The sequence below is a fragment of the Gymnogyps californianus genome, chromosome 9, assembly GCF_018139145.2.
Source record: "Gymnogyps californianus isolate 813 chromosome 9, ASM1813914v2, whole genome shotgun sequence".
Taxonomy (NCBI): Eukaryota; Metazoa; Chordata; class Aves; order Accipitriformes; family Cathartidae; genus Gymnogyps; species Gymnogyps californianus.
In genome coordinates, this window is record NC_059479.1 from 8,548,606 (window position 1) to 8,564,898 (window position 16,293).

Below are 16,293 nucleotides of genomic sequence, written 5' to 3' on the forward strand. Positions count from 1 at the left end.
GAGCAGGAAGAAACTTGGGAGTCATTTAGAGCTGGAAGAAGGGGGAAATAAAGATGCCTGGTCCCACGCACCCCGTGGCAAGATCCCGAGGAGCTGGCTAATTAGATTACCGCTGGCATGTGGTTTTGTACACTGTGAGCACATTTCTGAAGCCTGGACACCTCTAGCCAGTATGTAAAGAGAATTATGTACAGTATGCAGGAACGGTGGTTTAAAGTTGTTAATGATGCGGTGCGTGGGAAGGCATCCTGCGCTTCCCAAGGGATACCTGCATTGGGCCAGGAAAGCATGGCTGGTCCTACAAAGCACGTGCTGCAGCATCTGCCACGCAAAGAGGGAGCTGGAGATAACAGCTGCCCCCTGGGTTTGATCCACAGGCCGTGGACCTGTTCAGGGGCCTCAAAGGGATCTTCTTTCAGGCTGGTTTGGGGTTGAGTCAGAAGTTTAGGAAGTAAAAGGCATCCTCCTCCCTACATCACCCAACACAACGTTGTCCTACAAGGTCTGCAGGAGTTCTCCATGCCCACAGCCACTCCCATCAGCCCTTTCACAAAGTGCAAGCCCTAAACACGTTATAGACATATCTCCACTGGCCATAACATAGACCACAGCATGACAGGACAGGAGCTAAGCATGACACTTGCCCTGAGAGCCTCTCCACTGCAACAAAAGGCTGGTGCCACGTGCAACATCCAGCCAGCCATGGCAGAGATATGCCTGTCCTGCCATCTCTGAGGGCCAAGCACCTTCTCCCATTGCCACCGCGAGACAAGTACCATCCTTCTGGTTTTACACCCAAGGCACAGAAACACCCAGCTGACAGACTAAGCTTGGAGGGTTTCATTCCCTGCTTTAAGTTTCCCAATTTGGACGCTTCACCAGGAAACCATTTGGTCTCAGTTAAGCCCAGGACAATCCTTTCCCCCACCTCAAGGTCCTGCAGCACCAGAGTCCTGCTGCTTTCCAGAAAGCACATGTTTGCCAGCTCCTAGGGAGGTACCTCATCTGGGGGCCCCCAAGCTTGCTGTGACAGCAGCATTGCAGCCTGGGGCCACCCTGCTGAGACACACCATTGCACAGCCACCCTCCTGCTCAGGGACACTCTCTGCTCCAAGGGAGCCTCAGAAACCAGCTCCCACCTCCCAGATGACCACACAGCCCACCTCTGCCCAGGAAACCCCTGTGCCAAGGCAACGTCACCAGTTACTGCCACAAACACCCCCTTTCCCCCCACCCCCTTCAGAGAGGGGAAGTTCAACAACTATGGTTTAACTCACATCTTATCCTGCCGCTCAGGGTACAGTACCAGCAGAAGCTCCAGCCAACAGCCCAGCACTCACATCCTTGCCCAGCTCCTCTCCTCACCACACCTGAAAGCCCTAACAACTTCAGAAATTCACAGGGTCTTATGGGCTTTGCTGCTTAACCACCCTCAGCTGCACAACTAATACCAGTTCATTGCTTTCCCTCTGATGCTGGAGCTAGCTCAGCTCCCCCAGCCTGCCCTGCATGAAGCTGTTCACACAGACCCCCGAGACGTGCAGTAGACCATTTTACCTGCTTTTCCTCTACCTCTGCTTCGGCTTCCCTAATTCCCATGGGACTTCTTCCTGCAGCACGAGCTCACCCTGCAATGCATGAAGGATGATGGGCAGTTGTTTCAGCTAAATTATCTGCCTTTTTTTTTTTTTTCTTCCTCCCTCTTAACCAAAGCTTCCCTGCTGATGCAACCTCCAAAGGAGGTGTTTGGAGAGGAGAGACAGGAGAAAGCTGGAAGCCAGCTGAGCCTGTGCGGAGCCTGAGGACTCACAGCTGCCTGTGTGACCCCGCTTCCCCCAGCCTGGCTGGGAGCTCCCTGCTGCCGCCCCATCTGCACCCCTCCCAGAGGGATGCATGGCCATGGGCAGCTCTTTCACCCTGCTTGAACAACACAGGACCCACCTGATGCTAACAACACTTCTCTTTCTGCTCACAGACCAACACCACTGAGAAACCCAGAGGGTCTCTCCTGCTGCTGCCTGGGAGCATCAGAGAACATCTACTCGATGCACCCCACACATCCATGGCAGAGAAGACCAGCCAACAAAGACCAAAAGCTGAGTAGCTACAGCAGGCTGGATGGGGATCATCCTGAGATGCCCAGTGCTGCCATCAGTAGGAAATCTGTTGGAAAAAGTACCCCATGCTAACCCGCGGGGGAACCTACACATTGGCCCCTGCCACTCTGATGGATTGTCTCTTAATCTGGATTAAGTTTAACCCCAAGCACGTGACCAGGCCGTACAAAGCGAGGACCTGCAAACATAAAGGCACGAGCAGCATCTGCCGGGCAAGCCGAGCCAAATGCAGTCCCGGCTTCCGCGCAGTTTGGGGAAATCGCTTTCTCTCACAGCACCTCCAAGTTGACAGTGTTTCCTTGCAAACCCTCCCAAACCACCCAGGTATTACTCACATCGGTGTTGCAGAAACCCCCATAAGGAAGAGGCAGGGCTGTTGCAGCCACGGTGGTCTCAGGATAGCGATGGGAAAAGCTCTCCAGGCAGAGGGAGTATCTTATTAAGCCAACTAAGACAGCCAGGACCCCTGGCCGCAGCCTGCCCTCCCTCCCCAGCCCGGCTCTGCTGGCCGGGCTGCCGAGAACGCTGCAGCGGCCACAGCCCTGCCCGCCAGCACCGGGCAGCGCAGGGTCCGGCCATGTGCCCGAGTACCGTTACTGTGTTTCTTTTTGCCTGCAGCCATCATCCTTTGGGATGAGCGTTTCTGAGGTGCTGACATCACACCGGTAGCTCCGGCACAGTCCGGGAGCATCAGCTCTCCATCCACCCGCCAACTGTGCTACTGGGATCTCCTATATTGCCCTTCTCCGGGAGAAGTTACAGCCTCATTGAGAACTCAGTTGCATATGTCTCTTCTCTATTAATGGTAGCACAAGGGGCAGATAAACATTCTCTGGATGTACAAATATAATCCTCGTCCCGTAGAGTCCAAAGGACTTTTGCCAGGGCTCCCACGCCTTTTCATCTACTGCAGAGCCTGTCAAGGAGCAGCACAGGAGGGAAACGAAACCAGAAAATATGGGAGGCACATGTGCACATCTGATTAACCCGACTTTTTATGATAAACAAAGCAGCTCAAGGGCCCTGTTCTCTCTGCCCCTGTAATAAATCTCCTGGTTTTACTGTTTTATGATGTCAAACATCTAAGAGTTTTCCCTGAGTTGCAAATAGAACATAAATTACCTTGGGTAAACTCCACAGACGCTAATGTTATCTATAAAAATCTTGGCGCTAATAACTTCACAGAAAGTCTAAGGGCTTCCCGGTTTGTATGAGCAAAGCTAATTAGTGTGTGTAGCCTGTAACTAAGAGGCATCTAGATTAGGAAGATAAAGTACTGTACTGTGAACTGCTTAACTGTAGTTACTTTGGATACCAAAATAGACGGTGACCCTGACCTGAAGTTTTGGGTACAGGCTTGCAGCATCTCAACAGAACATGAAAGACATCCATCCTGCTTTTATCCCAGCAAAGTCAAAGACATCCCACCCGGGCGTAAAGAAACCGTACTAAGAAGGATGCACCGTGTCTCCAGGAGAGTTGCATCGCTGGTTATTATCCTAGGGGAAGCCTAGGCTGTTGTTAAGCCCTTTCCCACCCACTCTTTGACACAAAAGAGTCCGTTCTCCACAAGCAAGTCACACTGCGGTCAAGTCACGAGTTTGGCCTTAACAAAGAGGCTAAACCAGTTTGATCTCTTCTCATGTACGTGAGCCCTCGGGCGCTTGCTGCAAGGGCTGCGCCCTCCAGGGCACCCTCCTGGTCTCCGTCGCTGCAGGACTGCACTGGAAAGCTCCGGGAAATGGGGTCAGACCCTCTTTTTCACACTTCTCTGGCAGGAGGAGCTCTGCTCGCTGCAAAATGGGTGTCCCCAGACATGAAAGAGAAAACAAAGGCCACGTAACCCAAAGCCACCCGCACTGCCCTGAGCGCTTTTTCTAAAAATAACAGTTAGTGCACACAGTTCATACCTAATAAAAACAGGAATATTGAAATAACTCAGGTCCATGACATGAGTTTAGCAGACACTGTTTTTAAGACTTAGATTTAAGTTTAGTTGAAATAAACAAGTCACAGTTGCAGGTGAAGAGCACAGCAGCTTCATCTTTCTATTCTTAAGCCTGGAAGCACCAGCAGCCGTTCTGTAGAAATGCAGTGATTTCATTCCTGCTTGCAAGTGAAAATTCAAAGTAATGTTAGAGTGGTCAGAGAAACAGTGACACCTGGGCTAACTTTACCACTTTATTTCCATTAGCTTCAGTGATACAGCTCATGGGAGTGGAACTGGACATCTGAACATCTGCTGTAAGACTATGGAGGACAGATCTCTGTCAGGAAATCACAGATTTAAGAATCATCCTTTCTTTACAGTTGCTGATGAGCAGGACCTAACCTTTCTCCATCCACTTCAGCAGCCATTTGCCTTGCCCCCAATTCTTACGATGCAAAACACCTAATATTCTTTCTTTTATGTGTGATTTTCACAGCTGGATCTTCACGTGGTGATTGTTGTTAAAGATCTCACCCACAGATTCCAGAAGAGATCCCATGTCTACACTAGCATTTAACTGCAGGCAAAGTTCGGTTTAAATTTCCTCTCCCCCAGTCCTCTGCAACAGATCTCTGTAAACATTCGAGCTATTGGCATAGCAGACTGAATTCTGAGACAAATTTTAAATGTGAACTTGGAATGTGTTATCAAACACAAAAGCACAACGTTATAAGGAACGTTAAGCAAGGCGTTGAAGACAAGTTTATTGCTGTTCATCAAACATCCTTCCGTCACAACTAACCATGAATACGCCATGCGTTCCCAGCTCCCCACAGCAGCACCGTTGATAGTCCTCAAGGAGGTTTGCACAGGCATGGGCAGCAATCCCCATATACATACCGCACCTGACTCCCACCCTCGCTGTACATCAGCATGGCCTTGTTCTTAGCGTTTACATTCAGGAATGAAGATGAGGCTGTATCTGTTCAACACTGTTCAAGCAAGTGGAATGAAATGTAAAACATCAGCACTGAAATCTCCCCTTCCTTTGAGGTTCTGTTGTAACTTGTCAAGTTTTACTTAAAATATGACAAACATGACATTCTACAAAGTCTGCCGGATTTGGGTGGTTATTATAAGAAGAGTCTTACACAGGAGATGCTTTACGTTGCCTGCTGCGAGTCCATCACTGGGAGCATCGCAAAAATGCAGTGTAGATGCTTATACACGCACTTCAGAAAAGCTAAAACTTAGCCTCATGTTTTTCTTTTTTAAAGAGGGCAGGAAGGCTCGAGTATCTGCAACAGGATAGGGGATGCTTTACTAAACCCATTGTTCTAATGAGAGTAGATGAGTAACAGTTATTTCCATGTGACAGCTATTATTCATAAGTTAATATAAAATGGGTTAGAGATCAGACACCACTGGTAATCTAAGTACTTAAAACATCCGTGACCCATACTGACCATTTAATCTTCAAAACGTATGGCTGATTCAACACACAGTGGACAAGATCTTCACTCATACTTTAAAAACTCCCGAAGAGCACCGAGAATCACTGGAAAACTGTGCTCAATAAAATTAAAACTAAGAAGTTTGTCTACTACTTTCTGGCTAGGGCTTACAGCACCTTTAAATTGATACATGCTCATAACAATTCATATTTAACTTACAGCCTGGTGGCTTTCTCTATAAGCGCAAAGCCAAAAGACAGCTTGCAGCTTTTCCTTGGTCAAAAAAAGATGCCAGAAAATTCTGAGGGCTTATATTCAGATTCTCTGCAAACAGCACAAATCTTAGATCTGGGGTCAGCAAAAATATTTAGATGTAGAGGGTTTCAAGAGACAAGAGGGGTAGCGGTCTCTTAGGCAGGGGGAGTGCAGCAGCAGCAGATCTCACAGGTGTCCACGGATGGGAAAACAACAACGGACAAACTATTTTAAAACATGCCACCACTCGGGTATTAGTCAGTCAGGATACTGCCTGCCCCAGCTCATCCCTGTAGTATGTAAATGAAGAGCATCCTTAAAATTCACTTTATATTCAGCCGTACAGCCCATGACAGACCGTTGCAGCAGAATAATTGCCTTTGCCATGACAGTACCCATCTATTTTGAAGAAATGGGACCAAAACTCAAGCTTTTTTCTGATTTAGATACATGCTATTGCTCCGCAACATTTTGTCTCCGCCACAAAGACTCTTGAATTATGAATTAGATCAGATTTGCATGAATGGGGCCTACTACAAAAAACAAACCAAGTTCTCTGATGATAACTGCATGAGAACAATTCATTTTACTTTTATGGCTTTGGCTCTAGACTACTGGCAAGCTTCAGAAATTTGCTTAACCCAGTTTCTACTTTTTAGCTCACTAGTAGTCACAGTAAAAGCAGAGAAAGCACCATAAATGCAATTTTACAATTCATTTTACTTTGCCTCTTGTGAAATGCATATTTATTAATCTGGCAAAATTTCCTGCTGGGAGTTTATGCCAATTGTAGCTCCAAATTCTCTCATGAATTTATTTCCCTTTGAACATGTAAAATTCAAAAGCAGCTTCAGCCAATAATTTTTTTTTTTTTTTAAAGTATCCAATAAAATCCCCCCAAACTTTAAATATAAGATTTAATAGGAAGGACCTTTTTAAACAGAGCAGCATCAATTTTAATATGAGCATGAAATCTTTAAGAGTGAATGGTGCTCTTGAACCAGCAGATAACCGCAAGCTGATTTCTCTAATGGCAACTCTGTAATTTTCCACCTCTGGGAGGGAACCGAAGGGAAACAGAGATTTTGGTGGTAGGAGGGGAAAACATTTGGAAGGCCGAGTTGCCATCAGGAGCATACCTGAACCTCACTTGAAACAATCTTTATCGTAGCCAGCTCCTCCTGGTACACTAATGCTTGGCTCTTTATTACGTTGTCTAAGGCCTCATTTTTATGCCACAGGCACTGTTCAAAGGATGTAGCCTGGTACTCATCCCAGCTTAGCCAGGTGATCTCTCCCACACTTCAGTAACCTGGAAGGAACAACTACATGTAGAGGTGAGACTTGAAATCCTCATACCAAAGATTACATTTTGGAAAGGATATTAAACATTAACTACAATTACCTGGTATTTGTACGACTAAAAAAGATATGGAGTCATTTTGGGTCTTGTTAAATTGCGGGCTTAGACATTGAAAAGCAGCTTCCAGCAATGAATGTTTCCATATGCCAGTTAATAAGCTTTGAGTATTTCACCCATTAATCTGAGTGAACATCCCCTTATTCATCTCCAACAGGGTCAGTCACACAGCCATTTGAATTATGTGTCTGCAGTGACTCTCTGCTCAGCTTCAAGTGCAATTCAAGATTTTGGGGAGCCTCTTTAAAGCTTTGACATTCCTGAGAGAAGAATGCCTGCAATCTTATAACTGAAGAGGCTATTAAGATACTCCGTCTCATGTAATCCAGCATTTAAGCACAAGCTCTGCAGAGCAGGAAGGAAGGCTTCACCTTTAAGAATCACCCATTCCCAAGCCCACTAGATTCACGGCTAAACTTCCCAACAAGCTGCACACAATCTTCACAGGATGAAGAACAGTGAGATGTGTTTTTCGGAGGGCTAAAAGACGGAGAAAGTTTTCACTCTTTGATAGAAAGTAATGGTTTGCCCAGCAAAAAATATTTTGGGAGAAGTTAGAGTAAGCCCACAGCTGAAACACAGGTAATGGCGGCAGCAGCAGCTTCAGAAGCCCCTGCCCACCCTACAGCCATGGATTCAAGTGACCCACCAGCTCCTTCTGCTTGCACAGACAATTTGCAGCCAAAGTCACAGCCAAACTGCTTATAAACACTATAAAACTCGAGAGCTATCAAGTGGTCAAACTAATGTGATCTGTGTCCAAGTAGTGAAGGCCCAATTAACAAGGAAGGAAACAAGTCAGCTAGAGTTGTGCAGTTTTATTTGAACAAAAACCAGTGTCAATATTTTTAATAAAGTCTACATTACACTAAATGCATGTACATTTGTAAGAAGATATCTAGTTGTAAAGAAGGTGCAGGATAATATGTACAATCATAGTTAAGTTAAAAAATTCACATTTTACATAGATTTACTTGACAGTCCTATGTTTTCACGGTATATAAATGGTAACCAAAAGAGGTAACAAAAAAAAAAAAAAAAATCACAAGCAATTTCAGCTGGAGGACTGTATAATGCACTCATTTTTCAAATAAACTAGTTCACAGAATTTTTATTTGTCCTAAATCAAATTTTGGATATAATTTTTAGAATTATTAGAATTAACATATTCAATGAGTATACTGATGTAAACATTTTTCCAATGGTGCCATTTCCTCCCATAAAAATCCGTATTTTATGCTGTAGCTGCTCTTCAGCTTTTACAAATTGGAATAATTACACAGGATGTTTTTCAATACATGGTAAAAATTATCAAACAGCAAGGGAGATATGTTCAAAAGACACTTTGAAGCCTTTCAGTCCACTTTCACAACACTGTAAATCTTACTTACAAACCAGAAGCAGGCAAAAAATCCAATCGTCCCTAAAATGAGAAAGTGAAAATGGTTAGTTTATCTTCCAGTTTGCTCTGAGAGAAAAATCTACCAAGTATTTCCCAGCAGGACAGAATACAACATTGTAATCCAGCTAACTATCCAGAATAGCAGCACTTGTTAAATTTAACAACACACATTCATCCCTAGGCTAAGTTATTGATTTAGATCAAAGATCACTTTTAGGACCAGGCTGCTTGGTGTACATTTAAACCACTGAAGGTGATGCTACTATCACCACTAGCAGGCACACAAGCACCACTTAAGAAACTGACTTTCATACGCACACAAAGTCAACACCTACCTGGGTTTTTTAGGTCTACAATAGTTCACAGCCACCTATGAATTATGACACAAAACAAGGCCTTGGGAAAAATCACCTGGTCCTATTTTCTGTTCATCGTGCTCTATTTATACTCGAGAACAGGGAACTTCTTACTCTCTACATCCTGTTACTTCCTCTTGCTAAAGCAGTGCTCTGAGTGCTATAGCAGCTGGGAGCAAGCATCAAATGAAACTAGCAGTGACACAAACCAAAACACGTAATTTTGTGTAACGTGTATTCAAACTGCGGATTTTCTTGTCACAGGTCACTATAGATAATAAAAAAATACACTAGTTTGAGCAACTGAACAAATTTATGAACAAAGAAATCCAAAGTCTATTAATTAATTATTACTTAAGTGCTAAAAAAGCCCTTGAGCCACAGCTGATGGGAGGCTGGGAGAAAGTAACAGTACGTGCTTGCCCTGTTTTTATACCCTTTCCTGGGAGTACTGGTGTTAGGGTGCTTGGGTAGCAGACCTGTAGTCTGGTTTGGTATAGCCTTCCTTGATTTCTTACCAATCCAGTTCTTTAGTCATCCAATCCAACAGTAGGAGAAAAAACCCACAACTACCTTCTGGAGGGACTCTGGGCCACATATCAAGTCCTGTGGCTCAAGTTAGCACAGTGCAGAGTAAGATGACGGAGAGAGGAGATGACACTGAATGAGATTAGTCTATATCAATTTTCTATTTTTAAGCTGAAGAACAAATCTGTAATTTGCACCTCACAGTCACTATTGTGGAGCAACTGCAAAGACATTGTCCATCACATTTTTTTTAAACTACTTTAAGAACTTAGTATGCAAGGAGACATTGAGTACCATACAATTAATTAAGTCTTAAGCCTCTAAGGGAAGTGATGCATTGTTCCTCACGCTTTTACCTATTAGTAAAATGCCACAAAGATGTTAAGCCTTACCAGCTAAAAAAAGGGAAGGTCTCAGTTTCAGCTGAATTCACTCTCAAAGACACAGCTACATGCCAGCCCTGTGATAGCCCTTACCAGCTACACTACAGGCACTTGCAAGATCATGCACTCAGCTCCCCCAGTTTTACATTCATCCTTTTCTGTTTGTACAGCCCATGTTTAACATCAGCTCCAATTTTTTTCTTCCACTATTTCATTGTGACTGGTTTACTAACTAGGAGGTTCTTTATTAAGCGCTTGTCTTTCCTACATTCATTACACTTCTGTCTTTCAGACCACATCTACGCATTTGATAAGTGAGGAACCTGTCGTTGGATGCTTATTATCTATATGCCAATTCTTGTATTCTTTGTGCTACCATGTATATTTGCAGTTAAAGGCTTTTTGACAGCCTACTATTATATGCCACAGATTACCCTTTCCCTCCAAGTTTGCAGTTATCATCCTCTGAAACAGTAGGAGACGGCAGATTTACTGCTGTTGATAGGAGATCAGACACCAACCACAGAAGGAATTTAATTCCTTTGTAGGCTTGACATCACTAAGTCTTTGCAGTTTATGGTCAATTCTCACTCCTTCCTACTGTGTCCAATACTCCAATATCAGCACTGTTACTCTAAGCCTTACTCTCATGGTTTTTTCCTAATAATGGTTCTCAGCATCTGCTTTCTAGTTGTTTTTGTAATATAGCCCACTTTGAGCCTTTTATGGCTTTGAAAGCAATGTTTCTTCCAAATGTTTAACAGATGAGATATCTTAAAAATCTATCTCCTGTTCTAGAACAAAATTGTAATATCATAACAAAAATGTGTAACTTTAACACAAGAATGACATTTTTCACAGAGTTTTCTGAGCATGCCACAACTTAATATGGGAACACACTCTAAATCCGCAGTATTTTCCTCCAATCCTTGTCACTCTGAATCTTTCTGATACACCAGCTTTCTATAAAACATGGCCTCATTCATAGCAGAATCTGAAGACTTCATACTGTGAACAAGCATTTCATCTATAAACAGATTTTCACAGGTTTCAGTAACATTGATTTTCAGCTTCCCTCCTAAAAAAAAGTCTGTTTAGCAAATCAAAGACCAAGTACCCCCCGCTCCTTTTTTAAACATTATCAGAAATTTTGCCAATGTAGTGGAACTAGAGTAAGACTATGTTTCCTAACACAAGCAGTAAGTGGTAATGTTTGTCAGACACCAGATTTGAACCATGAACTCATAAGCTCAGGAGAGAAAGGTTAGACTCATCACCAAGATACAGCCTTATGTAGTCAGTACCTTCCCTGGTCAGCAGAGTTTCCTTCTGTTGTTACCTCCACATCAACAATTAGGGCTTACCAGTATTGTAGTTTCTTTTTCCCTCCCATGAACAAATTCCAGATGGGGATAGCTCTATGGACCAGTAACTTCAAAAAGAGCATCAAACTAAGGATCCCAAAAGTACCTCTCCTAAACAGTATACTTGATGCTCAAAGATCAGAATGGCTTAAAGGTGCTGGCAGAATCACAACCAGGCCGAAAAATCTACTTCAAGAATGCAACTGCAGATTTAGAAGTGAGAATTCATCACAGCAAATCAACCAGCCATTTTTAGTGCTCTCATTTATTTTTAAGTAACATGGGCCAAACACTCAGCCTAGGAACTTCCAAAAGCTCAGGTCAGCACAGAGTTGTGTTGATATTACAAAATCAGTATTAATAGACAGAAATGAATGTAAGTTAAGGAAATATTATTTATAAGCTGCTTTAAGTCGTACAGCTGATTTACTTACAGGACTGCTTATGGTACTGCAGCAAAAAGCTTAACTTTTTTTTTTTAAAAACGTAAGCAGTACAGTGCCTGGTTCCACTGAAATTCAGTGGTTTTTTCCACCTCAGACCTGGGGGTGCTTGTGATTCCATGAACCGCTAAGAGGCCCACAAAAGGTAATTCAGTCAAAAAGCCTCCAATTTTCTATACAGGAGTAAATATCCCAATCAGAAAGGGAACTGCAAATGAATAATGATTGGGGAAGAAGAATAACTCTGAACTAATTTGGCTTGTTTGAAAATTCTAGCTAGAACTTGTTGTCTACATTTTAGCCCATTTCACAAGTTTGCCACTTGTTCCAAATTTTAGCACTTTATACAGAAAAGCATCAACATACTGGATCTTTAGGCCAGTGCTGACTAGTATATCCGGTTCTCAGATTCCCCTTTTAACTACTTTGACTAAGGCCAATCTTAAAATACAGATAAGTGCATGATCAGTTTCCTACAACTGTAGCTCTACCCAGTAAAATTGCCATTATTAGTTGGCACTAGTTAAAATACAACCTTGCCATCTCAAGTAGCATAACTTGAAATGTATATTCTTGAAAAGCATACTCAGCTCTTCAATTTTGAGCATTTTTCTAAGCACATCATGCATCAAAATTAGAATCATCCCTTACTTAAAATGTGCCTCTCATTAGAATAGTAGGACTATTTAGGTAAGCTTTAGATAAGACCACCCTAGGATCTTGCTTATATTTGTTTCTTTCAAAACACATTCAAACTGAAACCAAAGTTTTGAAACACTATCAACAAGGAGCATACCTCTTCAGCTTACTGCTTCACTGACAGACATCAATGAACACAACATGACAGAAAACAGATACCCAAAGGTGTTGTTTTTTTCAAAGCCGTTAAAAAAATTCCAACAGTAAGTACTTAAAAAAAAACCAAACAAAAAAAAACCCCAAAAAACCAACAAACTCCAAACAAATAGAAGACCCCCACTAGTTGAAAGAGTTGAGACCTCTAAAATTATTTTCTGATTGGTCTAAACTCCTTTCCGTTGTAAGGTTTTTACAGCTTTCATATGCAGATGTCTATCAAACAACACAGCATAAAGATATCAAGCCTGACACCAGTTCCTCCAATGAGCCTGTAAAATCTGTTTGTTTGTTTTAATCTAATATTACAAATAAGTTTCACGGCTAATATTTACTTTAACCAATCCTAACCACTCACCAGCTTAAATTAAATGAGAAAGCATCTGAACGACATACATTTAAGAACTTACTTTTGCGGGGCAGACCTTTATTTTTCCCCAAGTGGGTGACCTTCATATTTGAAGATTCTGCCTTTCTAAATAACCCCTACTAGTCTAGGAAAGTGATGCCACCCTAGTGCACTGCAGCCCACTGTACATCACTGATCAGTCTTGGGAGGTACAGCTAACAGATCATTTTTGCGGAAGCTATTTAAAATTCAAGAACGCAGTTGTGAAGATGTCTCAAGTAATTTCTCTAGCCAAGAAGCAAAATATGTTCAATATATGCGTTTGTACTTGCTAGGGAGACACTGACACCTCAGTTGTTTTTCGATCCTTTTGTCCTCCAGTTTATATACTGTTGAATACTCTGGTCTGCAATATATATACTACCACTCAGCAACAGTTTTCTTATACACAGAAAGAAGATCTTAGACACAGAAAGCTAGCATCTAACTGGGTAAGGGAAAGTTATTAGTAAGCTAGTTTAAATTCAAAATTAAAACCAAGGATTATTGCACTGAATAATGCCAAAATACATTAATCAGACTGTTCTGCTCTATTCGTTTCTTCTAGCTTTATTGTTTAATGAAGACAAAAGAATTCAAAGCACGAATAGATTGTAAGAAAGCAAATAGAAAAGCACTCTGCACTTGGCTGATACTTCTTATGTACCTTAAAAGCTCTCTGTATCATACTGGTTTCAATCACCGCACAGTGGTGGGTGCTTCAGAATCTCGGATTCTAAACACAATCTACCCAGAAGATCAAAACTCAATTCTGAAAATGGCATTAACTCACAAGTGAAAATGATGCTCAAAAATAGAGGTCACTGTAAAGCAACATGCTTTGACTATGTTCAACATTTTTTTGTCTCCCAGCATAAAATGCATGTAATCATGTAGCTATCCCCATTCAACCACACTTATTATTTCTTGAAAGATTAGCTGTACTTTGTACATTAAAATAAAATTCTCTTGTTTGGGTGTGCACATTAATTGTTAGATTTCACCAGTCAGATTATATTATTGTCATTGTTGCCATACAAGCATTCAGTTCCTATTTACTTATTCACTATGATCTCTTTTGTAATGTCCACAGTAACACAACACACCGCCAAGTAGGAGGTATTAACACTGCCCTTTATATTTCTGTCACAGTTGCTGAAACCTAATAGGCAAGAATAGAGAAAACCAAAATACCTAGTGCTAACTTAAGTGGAACAGATCAAGGTCCCATTTTGGGAACATACATACAGGAAGAACCCTATTAATGCAAACAGTGTGTAAAGTTACATTAGCAAACTCCCTCACCTCCGTAAACTTGTGAAGCACTGAATCCTTATTTTCCAAAGCAAGTGCTATTAAGGTATATTTTACAAAACAAAGCAAAGTTAGGTGTCTTCTGCTTGAGTCATCTATCTAGAATAGCTTACATTTCAGCCCAAAAAAATCAATCATCAAACTAAATATGGGAAAGAAATTTATCACAGCATTTTACATTAGCAAGAATTTATTATACACTCCATATACCTATTATACCCATTACCTTTCTAGTGACTAGCTATTCTATTAAATTTTACAAAAACTAAGGGAACATGTAGTAGCTTTCCTCATGAACTATAAATGCAGCACAGCCATCACTATTGTGGTTCTATTTAAAAAAAAAAAAAGACACTGCAAAAGTAATAGCAGCACAGTTTATTATTGTATTTTTGGGGCCTCACTGGCTTCCACATCAAGAACTCCAGGATCAGCACATCTGAAGCTTTTAATACCATTTCAGCAGCTGCCATGACAATTTCAATTATTTTATATATGAAAGGGATATTTTTAATTCTACCAATTTGCATCTTGTAAGTGAAATTGAAATTGGCAGAATAGCAACTAACCTATGCTAAAACCCAGACATATATTAACATATTGCTTTAGTTTAAAGGTAATTAAAACATTTTAGACTATAGTTTGGCTTTTTTTAAAATATATATATATAGTTATATATTATAGAGGACATCTGGAGCTTGTCTGTTTCACCAGGATTTAAGCAGGGGTTTAACTGGCAATATGCCAACTTCTATGTTTGCCTTCTAATAATTAAAAATTAGAAGAATTAAATCCTCCTCTTCCCCCCACTTCTTTTTAAAACTTTTTTTTACTTTCTTTTGAAGAGACACAGGTCCAAATAAGAAACAACAATACAAATCTAGCAATAAGCACCAGCTAATGTTATTAAATATAATTTCTACAGAGTAATTGCTTTGTTCAAACATATACAGTAATTTTCTTCAGTGTTTTATTAAAAACAGTGCTTTTTTTGCCTCATATCAACCAGTATGAGAGGCAATAAAGATGAAAGAGGTCCTTCTCACTGCTGAACTGACAAACTTGAAGTCTGATGCTAAGACTTACTTTCATTATTTATTTTAGCGACTCTTTTTTAACTGCATCAAGGGAGTTAAGTGATGCATTTCATAAAGCCAACACAAAGTAATTACAGCAGGTTTCAATAATCAGGCAGAAGATGTTAAGAAGTAACAATCCGAACCATCATGCCATCCACAGAGAGATCCTCTATTACAAATCTTAGGAATGAATGTAAAGGTTGGTTTTATGAACAACCCATTACATACGAACTAGCATTTTCTCTAGTTCTACCACTGCAGTACTTCATGATGCTAAGCAGAGCGAAACATAAAAGATCTGACTTCATGTGTTAAAACTACAAACATAGCAGCAGCAGTACGATGAACACCAATATAAAATGCTCCTGGCTATTTTTAAGGGCCAGTACCCTTCAAAGAGCTTCTAATTTTATCTAACACATGGTAAATCTGGCACAGATTTCACATCAAATCAACCTCGAAATTATAGTCTGAGCCAAGTGATTATGAACATTAGAGTAATTCTGTAGAAGACATTTAGTCTGCATGAGTAACATCAGAAAAGCTGGACTACTAAAAATGGAGAGCCATATTTCAAAGAGGTTCCTCCAGTTAAGGTACGTTCCTGCATTAAGAAGTGGTGCTTAATGAGCAGGTAAGACCATTTCCAACAGTACAACCCTCTACTGTCAACATTCACTTTTTTCCCAGCACGAACCTGCTTCACTTGCCAATAGTGAAAGCTGAAAACTTCTTTTATTCTCTGTATGCGGAGTGCAGTATTTCTAACTATAGAGCTTCTAGAACCAATTATGAAATCCAGAATCACGTTAAACACCCCTGATATCAAAGTAAACAAGAACGGCGCTTTGAAAATATAATGGTTTGAACTCACTGCTAATATAATATGCAATAAAGAAAAATTAATTATACTATAAATAAATCTAATTTCAAGTTAGGAAAAAAAAATAATATCTTCCTGTGATGTGTAGTGTCACAAACCATAAAAGTAACACTGCCTAAAGA

At 41.2% G+C, this 16,293-nt stretch overlaps 1 protein-coding gene across 1 annotated transcript in view; it reads right to left on the reverse strand.

The window, feature by feature from the left end:
• Positions 1 to 7,979: 7,979 nt before the first annotated feature.
• Positions 7,980 to 16,293, reverse strand: part of LOC127019574 (transmembrane 9 superfamily member 2-like) — a 34,259-nt gene continuing 25,945 nt past the window's right edge. Inside the window, exon 17 of the mRNA XM_050901690.1 lies at positions 7,980 to 8,599. Within this exon, the coding sequence (XP_050757647.1) occupies positions 8,532 to 8,599 (68 nt within the window). The 3' untranslated portion in view covers positions 7,980 to 8,531. The remainder of the gene's footprint in view (positions 8,600 to 16,293) is intronic.